The sequence below is a fragment of the Euphorbia lathyris genome, chromosome 2, assembly GCF_963576675.1.
Source record: "Euphorbia lathyris chromosome 2, ddEupLath1.1, whole genome shotgun sequence".
Lineage (NCBI taxonomy): Eukaryota > Viridiplantae > Streptophyta > Magnoliopsida > Malpighiales > Euphorbiaceae > Euphorbia > Euphorbia lathyris.
Window position 1 is genome coordinate 35996698 of NC_088911.1, and position 16236 is coordinate 36012933.

The 16236-nt window shown below is 35.4% G+C and overlaps 2 protein-coding genes across 3 annotated transcripts; one reads left to right on the plus strand and one right to left on the minus strand.

Annotated features, from left to right (window-relative positions):
- On the plus strand, positions 1–4911 carry LOC136217771 (transmembrane emp24 domain-containing protein p24delta9-like). The gene is made up of 4 exons (XM_066004421.1): positions 1–447; positions 557–766; positions 4468–4544; positions 4633–4911. The coding sequence occupies exons 1-4, from the start codon at positions 241–243 to the stop codon at positions 4775–4777; spliced, it is 639 nt and encodes a 212-aa protein (XP_065860493.1). The 5' UTR covers positions 1–240; the 3' UTR covers positions 4778–4911.
- Positions 4912–8505: 3594 nt separating this feature from the next.
- On the minus strand, positions 8506–15226 carry LOC136217772 (serine/threonine-protein kinase VIK). Of its 2 annotated transcripts, none has more exons than XM_066004422.1 (11): positions 14593–15226; positions 14328–14402; positions 13486–13602; positions 12725–12819; positions 12276–12396; positions 12069–12148; positions 11259–11318; positions 10901–11022; positions 10731–10816; positions 10522–10637; positions 8506–9018 (listed from the first exon to the last, which is right to left on the minus strand). In XM_066004422.1, the coding sequence occupies exons 1-11, from the start codon at positions 14902–14904 to the stop codon at positions 8892–8894; spliced, it is 1311 nt and encodes a 436-aa protein (XP_065860494.1). In that variant the 5' UTR covers positions 14905–15226; the 3' UTR covers positions 8506–8891. The 2 variants fall into 2 exon arrangements, with proteins under 2 accessions (XP_065860494.1, XP_065860495.1); XM_066004423.1 differs by having other exon boundaries at positions 14328–14459; positions 14593–14733.
- Between the last annotated feature and the right edge of the window lie 1010 nt (positions 15227–16236).

A 16236-nucleotide genomic window follows, 5' to 3' on the forward strand; every position in this document is an offset into this window, starting at 1 on the left:
GAAAGAACCCACCCCCATATTTTACATTAGTAGATGAAATCTGTTGTTTTGTAACTTTTTCTCATCTCCCTTCCTCCTTCTCTAAATACTACGTGTTCCATCCAATCAAAGATCCTCCTTTCTTACTCCCACTCCCTGTAATCCCACCCCCTTTTGAGTTTGCGATTCGAGATCTACCTCTCCCTCCAAAACAATCCAGCTACTTCTCTCTCTTTCCGCTGTTAAAGTCCATTCTTGATTATGGGGTCATTAGCTTTTCCCCTTTTTATTGCAATCTTAGGGCTTTTGTCACCTACATCGGAGTCAATTCAATTCGAGCTACAATCTGGGCATACTAAATGTATTGCAGAAGATATCAAAAAGAATTCGATGACTGTTGGCAAGTACACCATCGTTAACCATAACGAGGGTCAACCTTTGCCTGATTCGCTTAAGCTCACAACTAGGGTGAGTAGTGCTTACTATAGAGAAGACTAACAAAGAGAAGAAACGTATGCTTCCTAATTCTTTTTTGATCGATAAAGGATAAGTGTTGGGTATTTGTTTGGTTGTGCAGGTTACATCCAGTACTGGAAATAGTTATCACTACGCCGACAATGTGGAATTGGGGCAGTTTGCTTTTGCTGCGCCGGAGGAAGGGGATTATATGACGTGCTTCTGGGCGCCGGATCATAAACCCCCAGTTACGTTGACTGTAGATTTCGAATGGAGAACTGGTGTGGCTGCTAAGGATTGGACCAATATTGCTAAGAAAGGCACTATTGATGTAAGTCTTTTTTATTATTAGTTTTTTCATTTTTGTTTTAGGGATATGCTTTTCTTGGGTAAATAATATTATTTTTTTGGTTGAATTGAAATTGAGAGCAATGTCATGGCCAGAAGACTTTATTTTAAGCTTGGATCACAAAACATTGCATTGAAGTTTTCAATAATACTGATAAAAAAGAGTTCCTTCTGAATACTGCTTGATTGAGTTGAGTTAGCAGGGTTTTGATGAATCTGATCCTACTAATTTTTTTTAATGAAGTTTGTTAATGGAATATTGTGAAGTGAGGAACTGTGAGAATTGACTTTTGAAGCCCTGGAGAGTTGGAGTATGCACTTTAGGAAATGACAGATGCCATATAGGAGTTCACATGAACCAATGTTTTACTTGGTTTCATTTTGGGTCACTTGTTTTGTTAGTCCAATGAATTGCATTGTTACTTGGAGGAATGGGCCACAGGGTTGGTTGACATTTGTTTCACTATTATTGTCAACAAGATACTGCATGATTTGAACTCCGGATTATGAATGATAATCAGCAATAGGCAAATTATGGGTTCTGTATTAACAAAGCCAGCCCCCTCTTGTGGTGGAGTTGTTCTGGATGGATATTTTTTTCATTTTCTGGATTAAAAAGGTACATTTGTCATAAACAAAAGTAGCTTTCATGTTTACATGTGAATGAGTGATGTATGCATCAAAATTAATCTCAGATTAATGTGTTAAATGTAACTATGTAGTATATGAAGCATTGTTGTTAGAATCTTATGATTCTCGATTCAAATCCTATGATTCGATTCAGCTCTATTACGAGCTGGATCTATAGGGCGAATCTAAATTATAACAAAATCTTACGATTCACGATTCGAATTCTACGATTCGATTCAGCTCTATTTCGAGCTGGATCTTTATCACCGTTCATCAAAAACTTCAACAACACTATCTACTAAACTCACTCTCCCCTAGTTTGATTGTTATTTATCAAGTTATCAACTCAAACTAGTTCCGTTCCATTATTATCAAGTTGACAACAAGTCAAAATAACAGATCCAGAAACTCAAAGTCTCTGATTTGTGAATTAGTTTTATTAGGATTGCATTTGCATTAGATTTGAATTTTAAGTACTTGGTTGATATGATTTCTTTTTTGACATTAAAATTGCATTTCTAGACTAATATTCGATAAAATTTTGAGTTCAACATAATAAATATATATATTTTTTATAATATTATGAATTTGAAGCGAATCTTACGATTCACGATTCACAAACTGTGGATTTCGATTCACGAGTCGAATCTTGATTTGACAACTATGATATGAAGGGCATGGCATTACCTATCCCTAACCAGTTGTTAACAGGTCAGGTTCTGGACACCTGTACATTTGTGCTATGAAATGTGACCTTTGGACCAGGCCAATGGCCCAATACTATCCCTCGTCTTATCTGGAGGTTATGCCTCTTTGTTTGTTGTTGGTAGTCTTCTAGTTTTATGAATGCTGTCATTGCTAGAAGTGCAAAAAAAATACTGAAATTGAGCATAGAAGTTAGTGTTTTCCTTTTGATGTTTCTCCTCCTGAGTGGCCAATCATCTACTCCCTCTGGTCTCAAATAGATGTCGTTTTAGGATTTTCAATTTGTTCTTTTTCATATGTCGTTTTGCATTACCAATGCACTTTTGACAATTTTTCTCAAGTTTACCTTTATTTTTGATAAGTGAGAGGTTTAGTAATTAGTGCAAATAATTCTAATTAAGTCATAATACTTAAGAAGAAATAGAAATTTTGCAGAGCAAGTAGAGTTTTAGGAGATAGTTATTAAGTGCAAATTAGTCGTTTTAATAGTCTAATTAATATTTTATTGCTCTTAATGAAAAACCTTAAACGCATATATTAAAAACCGGAAGGAGTATATTTTATTTGACAGTAAGCGCTAGGCTTCTATTCCTGAATCCAGAGAAACAATATTAGGTAGACATTATAGGTCCAGGTACTAGTATAGGGATGAAGGGTCGCAGGGAAATCAAATTGCTCTACTGAATTAGAATTATGCAAAAGCAATGTGATTGTTGATTGATTGCGCTTCCTGTCCATCTAAACATATACTTGTATTCATATTAAGCTTTGTAGATGATGCATGTAGAAGTGGCATTTTCCACATACAACTTCTAATGAGGGTAGAGCCGATAACACACTTACGATTTACCCCCTTGAATTATCATTCTCATTGAATTATAGCTGTAATAGCTGTAACAGCCGATTTGTGAGATGACAGCAAGAAGGAAATGCAAACGAGGGGAAATAAAGCGATGAGGAGGCTACCTGAACATGGCAGCCAGCATTACAATCTTACTTCTTTTTGTTCTTTTCTAAATATGAAAAAGTAAGATAAAGTGATTTGCTGTTCTGGAGACATCATATTTGTTGTACTTTTGTTGGTGCCAATCTTTTGCTCTTGAAACCCTATTTTAAGATGGCTTATTCCTTAAGATAGACTATTCTTTTTTAGTGCCTAAACTGAACTTTCTCTTTTTTGTTCTTTCAAACAATTAATAGCATTATACTGCTATAATTTCTGAGGTAAAGTTTTTTTTTTGGAATGTTTGTTGAAGAGGACAGTTAAACTTTAATTAACTCTGAGATCAGTTTTTAAATCTCGTATTCAATTTAGTTTTTGATGGTTTGGGTCATGCCATGGTGTTAATTGTTTGAAAATATTCACACTAGCAATTTTGCCAATTCAATTCAATTTCATCACATTTTCTTTTTGCCATTATCTGAAACACTGGTGTTCTTAAGTTGTTTGAGTTGATGATAGCTAAAAGAAATTGGCCCTTCATGTGGATTTACTTGAGCAATTTTCAACTGCAAATCTTAGAAAAGGACATTGATAGATGAGTTATATGTTTCGGAAAAAAAATGGTGAATATGATCTAGACTGCTGGGTGAGGGCCATGCCCCTGTCTTCCTCATATTGCTCACATTTCTTTCCTCTTGTTCCCTCTTTGTTTAATCCCATACGGTAAAGAAAAAAACCATGGACTCCCCTAGCTGACCAGTTATCTTTGTCTTGGGATGTTGTTCCCATTTGCTAAGCGTCTGGATCTGCATCTGCCTTTAGTTGATAAGCAGCGGGTTTAGAGGCCATGCGTTAAAAGTTTTAAACAAGTGACAGCTGCTGCAAATGCTAAGTATCCTTGTATCTATTAATTTTGATCTTTTGATCAAACAATCTAGTAGCATGCAGCTCTTGGAAATTTTCCAAGCTGATGAGTAAAGAGTTGCCAGAATCTCAAATTAATATCAATCATCTAAATGTCAATTATTGGCTCCCTTTGAGCAACTTGGATTCCTTCAAGGCTAAGGACTGTTTGTTTTGGCGGGCATGTAAAATGTAATTCTGTCATTTTCAAAACTTTTATCGTACAGTTTCTGCATAAACTTTATATGAAATTGTGATACTGAGGTTTTGAATGTTCAAAAAACATTTATTGGTTTTGAACTCTCCTCTGAAAAGTGCAGAAATACACTTTTGAACTTCTTTTAGATCCTTGATGCGCAAAAGGGAATAAAAAAGCAGTCAAATAGAAATTCCCTAAAATTTTCAGTATTTCATATTGCTGATAACAATATGATATCCCTTTTCGAATTACATGAGAAGTTGATGGAAAGATTTTTTGTTCATGTGTTTGTTTTGAATACCAGATGATGGAATTAGAGCTGAAGAAGCTGCATGATACTGTCATATCCATTCAGGAGGAGATCTTTTATCTCCGTGAAAGGTAGATTTGATCTCCGAAGCATTTATATTATTAATTTGTTGTTTGTGAAGAGGGTTTTAACATGTTGTGATACTTATTTGGATTCCAGAGAAGAAGAAATGCAAGAGATGAACAAATCTACTAATTCAAAAATGGGATGGTTTAGTTTTCTGTCTCTTGTTGTTTGTTTATCAGTGGCGGGCATGCAAGTATGGCACCTCAAGACCTTTTTCGAGAAAAAGAAGCTTATTTAAATTGCAACTTTAACAGCTAATAGAATACAGAGTTTATCTCATCTTATTCGCCCCTGTAAAATGCTTTACACTTCATACATACTTTAAGAGAGAGAAAGAGGTTAATTTAATGTTAATCAGGATTTTTTTACTTACTTTTGTGATTGCCTTAATGATCGCTAGCTAGTCAGACTTTTAGTTGGAAAGTTCTTTATTTTTCTAATATTTGCCCCCCTTGTCCTAGGAAAAAAGTGCAGTCGGATTTATGATTCCGTCTGATTCCTGCGCTATGTTATTTTTTATGCATTTTTCCAATCCAATGGTGAAGCTCAAAAGTTGTATTTTTGCCATGCATATATTGTGCCCGTTTGCTTTTGATTGTGTATATTTCATTATAATTATATGATTCAGAATATCATTTCCTATTTGATCCCTTGAAGTCCATATTCGATTTGAAATAGAGTTTTCCTTGTTTGATAATCATTTAATTACTTAAAATTAAATCAAAATGTTTGATAAAAGAAATTTCTTTACCATTTAAATTAATTAGTCAATTAAGTTAAAAGTCATTTATTAAAATAAATCAAAATATTTAATTTAACATTTTAAGTATTTATCAACTAATATTTTTATATTTTTTTATCAAATAAATATTTTTATATTTATCATTTATTTTTAGTATCTATTGAACAGTTATATCATTTAATATTTCCAGTATTTATAATATTTAATATTTAAAATTTAAAATTTAATTTTCAGTTTAATTAAACACCTTCATCTAAGAGTTTACACATAAATATACACATAAATAATAAAAAAAGAGTTTACAACGATCTAAAGGAATAGTAAAAAAGAGAGAGAGTGTACATAAATAGAAAAAAGAGAGTTTACAACGATCTAAAAGAATAGTAAAAAGAGAGAAAGAGATCTAAAAGATCTTTTTCCTAAACCATAAACCCAGCAGATCTGTTTGAGTAGGATTGAGATATAGCTATTAATAGTCATTTGGAGAAAAAAAAGGTGTTATATCCAGCTCCAATTTCCCACCGCCAGCCCCGTGAAAGGATGAAAATGCCCTTTCATGGGTTTGGGGGTGAAAAGCCTATTTTTTTTTGCCAACCCGACACGCGGGCGTATGGCTATCACGCCTCACCGTGTGGTCGGACGTGGCCGTCATACGTCCCACCGTGTGGTCGGGCGTGATAGCCATACGCCCCACCGTGTGGTCGAGCGTGATAGCCACACGCCCCACCACACGGTGCGGCGTATGGCTATCATGCCCGACCACACGGTGAGGCATGATAGCCATACGCCCGATCGCACGGTGAGGCGTGATAGCCACACATCCGCGTGTAATAATAATATAAGTTCATGAATAAATATTATTAATTAAAACACATAAACTAATATACATCAGTCAATGTAATCTAGCCCAAGCCGCTCTCCTTTCAGCGTATATATTGTCCAAGTGACGAACACTCGGATTACGAAATGTATGCCATTGGGTGGCAATGGGAGGCACTGGAAATCTAGGTCTTAAATAAAGACGTACGTAGTGTTCATAACTCGCCAAATAACAAATCACAATCTCTCACTCCGGTGGTCTTCCATCGTCCGAACGCATCGGCAGTATAGTGCAACATCCTAACTGTTCTGCAGTAAAAAGGAATATCACTGCATTCAATACAGATGCAGTAGTATATAAGTCATCCGGACTCACCACACCCCGCTCCTGCCCATCTAATACGCGTGAGGGCAGCATCTACTCTGTTCCAGAACACTGACGCATACAGATCACGGTGTATCCGCACCTCATTCTATATAAGCACTCTAATCAGCTTCCACTCCTCCTGATTATTTGTGATGACATCGGCTAAAACACGAAATCCACAGTTACCATCTGCTACAAATAGGTGAGTCACAACATTGCTGCCCGGCGCCGCTTGCGTCCAATGTATGTATTCCTTATCTATAGCAAGCCGATAAAACTGACTGATTACATCCCGACCCTCAAAGCTCTCAGTCCTGATTTTTTCCCTGTAGTTATAAACATGTCTTTGTGTCGGGCAATCCTCCGGATGTTTTTCTTTAATTGCAGCAAAAATAGCACAAGGCTTAGCTTGAGCTGCACTCATTTGACGAACAATTTTTTTGGACCGGGACTTAGTCCGCTCATCTGTCTGTAGCCCGGACGATATACAACCAAGTGATGATTGTGCTGTCCTCTATCTCCAGTAATCCCATTCACCACCCAGCCCCCTAATTCAGCGATTTCTAGAACATTTAACTAGAATTTGCAACCACAATATTTTGTTTTTGTATTCCTTCGTAGTACGTCCTCCATATCCATATTCTTAATACCACGGGCACATTTAACCAATATCCATCTTGACTTGCCCCCTGTCTTGTGCGACGCTGTGGTTAACTCGAAGCCGATCTCAATTGCCGTCTGTTTTGCCCAGTTAACAGCTTCATGATATGTTTGAAACGTTTGTGCGGAAAAAATCTGCGCACTGTAATCAACGCTGTTCCCGCCAAAATCTTCTTTAGGAACCTCCTGCAAATGATAAATACCGAACATTAGATTCCAATACGGGCACATTTCTACAATTTTTCAGTGCCTAAACCCGAAAAATCGCAAATATTAGGCGCGGGCGTGTGAACATCATGCCCCACCTCATGGTGGGGCGTATGGCTAATACGCCCCACCATGTGGTGGGGCGTATTAGCCATACGCCCCACCATATGGTGGGGCGTGATGTTCACACGCCCGCGCCTAATATTTGCGATTTTTTTCAAAAAAAACTTAACAGATATCATTAAATGTTCAATCGGAAAAATACCTCGACTTCAGGAACTGCGTCATTCTCGTCTCTTCCCGGTGATAATGGATTGCTCGCCATGAAACGTGTAATCTTTGATTTCGGAAACAAATGTGTTTGGGAGAGTTTGAGAGAGTTGAGGAATTTCAATTTTTGGCTAAGGGGTGGTAACGTCTTTTTTCGGGGCTGGAAGTGAAAATTTGGGGCTGGATATAGTAATTCAAAAAAAAAAAATAGTTAACTTCTATCAGTAACGACTTGACTGATTACATGATATTAAAAGTGGTTCAAGCCCTTGCTATTAGAAAAAGTATTCTTTGGATGTCTAAATTGTAGAGAACTCGTCCAAGATTGTTCAGATTGCTGCATTTTACTCCTAGATATGTAATTGCTGGGCAGACCCTTTTTAATATGACTGACTATATTACTTCTTTTATTCCGGTCAGAGGATATTTTGTTTAAGGATTTTTTACCCTGATTGTTGATGAAATTCTTAATTTCTTAATAATAATAATAAAATAGACTATATTTAAACAGCTTAACCAAATATTCACAGACGCCCTTTGTCTTTGATGGGCAGAACTTGGTCAATATTTTCTTTTGCGAAGCTGATGAATTTGTCCAACTTGCCAATGGCTGCTTGACAAATGATCATCTGCAATGGATATGCTTGAATATATTGAAAGGTGAAAAATTGTAGGTGGCAAAAATCGCCTCACTGCCTAAGAATCTGCCTTATAACGAAAATAAATAGCAGATTCCAGTTTCTTTTCTTCCCTTTCTTTCTGCTTCTTTCACATGCATCCTTTCTAGTCCTACCATTACAAAAGGTACCAAGATGGCACAACTGGGGATAACTTATAATGATAAGTATCAAAATTCAAAACCGCCCCTAAAAGGGATGCAGTATCGACTGTAATCAACGTATCCGTGAATATTCTTTTTTATTATTAGAATTGTTTAATGAAAATCACTGAGTCTAGCATGTACAATCCACACTCCTAAACAAGTAACAATTTAAGATTTTGCACATATTGCCAACGAAAATTACAATTGGAAAATGACTGGTTAGACAATGTTCACGGAGGGGGTTAACTGAATGACATTACTTGATAGGCTGACTAGAGATGGACACGAAAAAACAGTGAATACCTACTCTTTACCATGATAAAAAAAAAAACAGCATTGCTGGAAAATCAATAACAGTGTGGTAGCACACAATCTTTCACTTGAAACTATTCAAAGTACCATCTGCACAATCTTAGCATGAACAGTACTTTGATCCATACTTCACTATCTCATTTGTCTAAGCATTATGAGTTGAATAAGCTCCAATGGTGGTCCGAAGGCAAGGCTTCCCTGATCTTTTCCAGCCTCTTGAGAATTTCTAAAAAGGCTGGTCTTTTGTTCATGTCAGCAGCCCAACACTGATCTGTTAATCTAATGACATTCAGAAAGAAATTAGCAGCTGAGTGATGATCAGTAACTCGACCATTGTTCGATAGTTACTTGTATGCATACATATATGAAACATGCTAATTGTTAAAAAGATGATAAACAAATAAAGATCATACTTGGTACTATAATTTAAATAGACTAAGAATAATTTTTAGTCAAACTTAAAGATCAAAATATCCTTTCTAGCTTAAAAAAAGATCCTTGCTGAAATCAATTTGCTGTGAAGATTTCAGAACCTTTTGTCAAAGGTATTTTCTTCATAGAAGTGATCCAGAGCCATGAATCACTTTGCATTTGGCATCAAAACTGAACTTTAAAGTTCACGGAGCTTAGGTATTCAATTTGTAGATACTCAATTCAGCTGGAAATGAATCATGCAATTATAAGAGAAAATTCTTAGTCAGATCCCTCTCTCTATTTTTCAATTAGTCTGAATGGAAGTGGAAAGACTTCTTGAAGTAAAGGATTAAACCTATTTTCTATTTTTGCACTTGGTAAATCCTTTAGGAGGCCAATATGTCCCTTTAAGCAAGTTCAGGAGGCTAATAATTTATCTCCAAAGTTCAGGGGGCCAATCAGTTTTACAGGGGGCCTCTGATGTATTAAGCCAATAAACTATTAACCATAGTTATTAAAGGGGCACCTAAGGCGCAGGCCTTGGCGCCATGACACCCCCATGGCGTGGCGTGGCGCAATCGCAGTGGCGCGCGCCTGATGCGCCATTTTCGCCAAAGGGCAGTTGCCAAAGGTGCGCCTTGGTGACATAGGGGCAGTTAGGAGCAGCTTTATGGTTTTTTTGAAAATTACCTATCTGGAACAAGTGTTCTGAAGGTTCCCAAATGAGGAAAAAAAAAATATATTAAAAAGGAAAGAAAGAGATTATACATTTGAATTCATTAGAAGAGGAAGCACAAAGTCTTATTATAAGAAGAAGAAGTTTAGTAGAACAAAACACAGAAAACGAATTCAAACAGAAACAAAACAGCCAAGGGGAATTCAAATTCAACAGGAGTGATGAATTTGGAGAATTTTGATCAGGACAGGAGTAGAACTTAGGATTTAGTATTCAACTTTAACTTTGTAACATGGGGTTTATTTTGCATTTAAAAATTTATTTATGCTTAAGAATATTGTCATGATTTAGTATTCATTGCATTTTTATGTTAGATTTTATAGTTTTATAATTTTTGTTTTTGTAAGTGCGGTTTGTCTCGCTATGGCGTGTGCCATGCGCCATGCGCCAAGGCTCCAGTACCCCTAGCGCCTTTAATAACTATGCTATTAACAAACTTTAGTGCACATGCCTCTTTAATTGCAGAATTGTGCATCTGGCCCAAGACATAGCCAACCAACTTTGAAATATTGAATTAGATTCACACGTTAGCTGTGTGTTATATAGTGCACAGATAAACTTACTGACAAACCTTTGTAGGCAGGAAAAGGATGAAAAGTCAGATGAATAAAAAATATATGGAAAATACTTACTCTCTGAGTTCAGGGGTAAATCCTTTGGCGCGAAATGTTGGCCTGTGCCCCTCTGCCACAAACTTGGCTGCTTCATAAGGCTCATAATTTACAAGTGGTGGCTCCCCTTCAAGCATCTGCATTGGAGAATATGCAATGCAGCAAATTTGAAAACCGGGAATCATCATAACAAATTACCTCATGAAGTATCGCCAAGGAGGAAAAATTACCTCGTAAAGTATCATTGCAAAGGAGAAAACATCAACCTTCTTATCATATTTCCGGTGTTTGAAAACTTCAGGAGCCATATAACGATCTTTTGTTTTGTTCCAAACAAAGCAAAGAAAAGAGTAAGAAAAGAACACAATTGATTCATAAGAATTATATGAAAGACACTCACAGCTCCCTGTCTCGCCAGTCATTTTGTACACATCATGAGAATTCTGAACTTTGATGAGCTTGCTTAGTCCAAAATCCCCAACTTTTAGATGATCAGCATTGGTGTTGACTAAAAGAACATTCCTAAGAAATGGATAACACATTTGAAATTTAAAAGAAAAAGAAAGAAGCAAGAACTATAAGCTAAATTCTCAAATGCAATAAGAAAAGAAGTAATGGAAAGGGCATCTTTAATGTCATTTGGAAATATGTGAAAGGTGTTTTCCAAGATTGCATCAATAAGAAAGTAAATTTGATGAACTATATGCAAGCGAATTAATTAATTTATTTATCAAATATTGGAACAAACTTAAACTTACCTTGGTTTTAGATCTCTGTGAATAATGACATTTGGCTCATTATGCAGGTATGCCATTCCTCTGGTAGATTATGGTTATAAAACACAGATTAGCATATTAATTCAATAACAAAAGCACCTAGTGGCACAGTAAGCATTATACAGGAAAGCACCCAAAATGATTGGAATTTCTCATTTGTAATTATCCTAAGAAAATGACATGGCACAATATCATGAAAAGCAATATGGCTCGCAAGCAGATATTTCAAAAAACATCCAAGTGTAACAAAAAAAAAAAAAAAAAAAGAAAAAAAAAGAAAGCAAAAGCAATGCATCTAAGGTTCTTCTGTTTTCTTTCATTTTCTTCAGATATTACAGAATTGCCTGGAATTAAAAGCACCAAAGAAACCATTTTAGAAAAAAAAGGATTCTGCACATACAGCTAATTTCCAAGAAGAAAAGCCACATTATACATAGCCACATTATACATGTTCCCACAGAAAAACTACCCACAGCTCAAGAAAAGTGCTAAAAGAACAGTTTAATGGAACTCGAAATATGATGGGAATTGACCTCTCTAGAATGGGCTATAACAATACACGCAACTATGTGTGATGTGCATCACAATAGAAGTCCATACAAGTATCTCATGCAACAAGTTTGAAAACCTAAATTAAGATTAATCAGCAGCATAATTAGACTAGTCTGTGTGATATATTTACCACAAAAAAGACCAACTGTCAATAGCTTTTGAAACACATGTGCAAAAGTCCTAGCATTCTGATTTTTGCACTTGGTAAGTAGGAGAAGAAATAAAAAGAATTTCCAGCACCTGGCAATATCCATTGCAAAGTTGATGGCTGTTGAAGGACTAAGTGCACCCTTTTCCTTGAGGTGTTGATGAAGATCACCCTATGACAATACAAATGCAATGATCAAGCGACACTGGATCTAAAGTAAATTTTTTGAGTCTCTACAAATAGCTTTTGCAGATTAAATCTGGAAACTTAGAATAAGAAGCAGAAGTTGAATCATATACCCCTCGTAAATATTCCGTAATCAACATAAGGGGCTTCCTCTCAGTGACGGCTCCTAAAAATTGGACTATATTGGGGTGGCGAAGCTTTACTAGCAAATTAACCTCATGTCTGAAGTCCTGACTGACTCAAGAAAGGAAAAATGAAAGATGAGTAAGGAAAACCATAATATAAGTAACAGGGTAAAAGCTGATCATAAGTAGATAGTAACTTAACTACAACTTTATAAGTAGAGAAATCTCCATCATGAAGAATAATGAAAGAACCATTTAAAAATAGATTTCATGCCTTCCAAAATCAAAATATACATATCTTTTATAGAAAAAAGGTCATTCAAAAATATGATAATGTCATCTTTCATTTCGGTTCCAATGAGTTAAAATGTTAGTTAGGAAAATTGATTAGCATTAGCAATGTAATTGAATAAGTAAACTCGACCAGAAGGACTTACATCACCAATCTATCATCTGAAAGGGATGGAAGAATACGCTTAACAGCAACAGGTGTTCCACGCCAATAGGCTTTCAATATTTCTCCAAAAGATCCCTTACAGCATAAGCTATTATTAGTGGTAGAAGTTATATATGTATATATATAAAGGAAATTCATTGCTAACTGGAAAACTGACCAACACAAGTTAAATACCAGTTGCATTTCATTGAACAAAGTGGCAGAAGTACATATTTTTAACTCTTGGGGCAAACAGAAGTTATAATGATAAAGTATTGCTTTCCCATATCATGGGTTCAACTACATGTTGGCATGCTGCATTAATATTAAGACAGGAGACTTATATTAAGCAAAAAGAGTAGTTTACAGCTTAATTTGTTGGTATAATACAGATTCTCTACCAAAAAAGAAGACATGCCGCACCATTGACATTTTGGTTTCATACTGATGGTTAGCAGACAAGAAAAATTCTATTTTGAGGAAAATCAGGCCAATAAAGTTCAAGGTAGTGGAAGAATTTAGTTCAAGGCATCTATCTTAATTGTTTTGGTAAGTGAATCCGATTAATCGGTTCGAAGTTGGTTAGACACCATTTTAGGTGGCTCCTCTTCCATTTAAAGTATGTTGCATGCATTAGGACTAGAAAAGCCATTATACCTTTAACTGGATATCTAAAGAAATTCATAATTCAAAAAGCTAAACACAACCTGCAAAAACAATGTAATAAATAGGTTTAAAACAATATGCAAATCATCAACACACCTTTCCAATCATGGCAGAGTGTGAAAAGTCGAGCTCCGTTGGTTCAATTTCCCAGTCACACTTGTTTGGTAAAGGGGGCGGGACAGGCTTTGGTTCAAAATGACTTCCATTTTGGCCCTACATTTTGCGACCACAAACCTAGGCAGGTTATATGATGAATTGACGAGTAACAAAAGAAGACAATGAAGAGGAAAAACAACATTTGTATTTGAAGTGTAGCAAGCAAATGCTTATGGAAAATTAAGGATAAACAAGAGCTTTCTCTATGCACTTGTATCAAGTTATTAACTAGGCAACTGATTTGTCTATTGAAGTATCATTATGTAAAAATGCACAATGACACACAAGTTTTGCAGTTTGACCTTCCAACATATGCAAAAGAAACGACTCAGTCTCAGATGATGAAAGCAACTTCTAATGGATGAATAACAAATTACATAAGCATTCAGATTCAGGAAGTCATAAAAAAAATCTTGAGGAAAAAATCTCAGAACTTAAAAATCCAAACAGTACCAAAACCAACCCAATGATAAATTCATGACAGACTAACGTTATACATGGCGCACATATATGATTTTCAGCATGAAAAATGACTCATCACAGCAAGAACTATAATTCAATCAATCAAGTTAAAAGTTGAGAGCAAGTACAAAGGCCAGGTACAAATCCTTATATTGATCATTCAGAGATAAATTCAGCTCAACATAACCAAGCAAAGAAGCCTTTAACCTTTCCAACTTTTTGAAAGGTAACACGCATGCCATTAATCATTACAGACTACAGAATATAACTTTACTGGTCAGATTGAAAATATAGAATTGTAATGATCGTGCAGAACTTACATAGGACAAGCCACCATATGATTTTAAGAGCTCAATCATGTTATGTTTTTTAGCTCCTTCTGCATCAGCTAAAGGCTGCCATTAAAAAGGTCAAACGTCCAATTACTGCGTCAAGCTCAGAGAATTCGTTCTCTATACGAATTGAAAACAAATCAGGAAAGTGTAGAACGAATTGATAAATCGCAATACACAATCAGCGTTATTTGAATTCTGGTAACTGTAAATAAACTAAAGAAAAGTAAGTAAAAAACGACAATATCGATACCGTATTCTTCCATCGATCTTGAGCGTTGACATCAGCACCATACTCAATTAAGCACTTAGCAACATCGATCCATCCATGGAGCGAAGCGACATGAAGAGGAGTCCGGTTATCATAATCCCTAGCGTGGACAAGCGAACGATCTTCCTCAAGAAGCTTCCGCACATTGGAGGCGTCGTTCTGATGGGCATGCCAGAGTATCATTGAGGTCCTGCTGACTCTGGCCTTCTCCTTTTTCTTATCCGAAGAAGGAGGAGGTCCGCGGCCAGCGGTGGTGGCCTCGCCGGCAGAAGAGGAGGAATTACCGGAGCTCATGGCGAAAGGAACAGCAGATCGGGCGAGAAGAGAGAATTAGCGTAGGGGTTGATTTTGGAAAGCGGGTGGTGTGTAGGAGGGGGAATTAAAGATTTAGAATTACTTGTGAAAGTAGTGGGAGTGGGATCATGGAAACGGAGGAAGGCAGGAGGAGGTTGTATCCGTTATATTCTGCTTTACTGTTTCAACCAGAAATAAATATATACAACTTTACGGGGAGTTTCTGATTCTTTCCCACTTGTTTAGATGCTAAAATGAATGCTTTCTTTTCTTGTTGAATTCTCAAATTTGCCTCTAATATTATCAGAGTTAGATCAGAGAATCTGTATAAACGGTTCAATATAAATATATTTTTTCTATGGTAAAAGAATTAGTTGAATTTATTTCAAAAAAAACAAAGTTCAATTTTGTCATTATTTGAACTAAATTATTTTATTACTATTACCTAATTTTTAATATAATAATAATAATTAATAAGAGTTACTTTATACATAAGTTTCCTAATTTGATTTTTTTTTATCCTTTGACTTTTAATTACATGCATGAATATGACTATTGAATTTTAATTTGTGATACTAAATTCCAAAACATAACATTAAAAGTTGGTATGTTACCTATATTAGATAAATATAATTGTATCATGCTATTTTGTAGAAGCCCGAACTTATTTTTAAAGACAAGAAAATATGTAGCATTTTCTTAACTAAATATATCCAAACGATTATGTATCAAAAAGCTTGATTCGGAAAGTCTCGCTAGACTCAATCAATGATTCAATGTCATAATTATATCTGATTCTAAGAATTACAGGCCAAATGGCCTTGAGCGATATCAGGTCCTGATATCGTGGCATACTTGACACGTGGTCCATCTCACTCCATAATATGTAACCGTCTTGTACAACTCAATGTCAGTTTAAATAAAAATAAGCTTAACTCATAAACAGATTCATTCATTCTATTAAACTTACATTATAATTTCATTTATAATTATCCTCTAATTGTTTCATAAATTGATTTAGATATCGGAGCGGATTCTCTTAAGATTCAACCACATTAGTATCTTTAAAAGTAAACGACTTTAAGATAATCGTTGACGATCTCAAAATGGAAAAAAATCCAAGAATTAAAATTGTTTAAAACTATATTTATCATGAAACAATATTTTCAAATTTTCAAAATCATCATTTTTTAAACTTTTTTTCTCTTAACCAAATAACACTTAAATGATCTCAAAACAAAAAAATTGAAGAATTAAAGTGGTTTAGAATATCATTTACAATAATTTTAGAATAAAAGATTACATGCTATTAGAGTAATAAAATTGTGACTT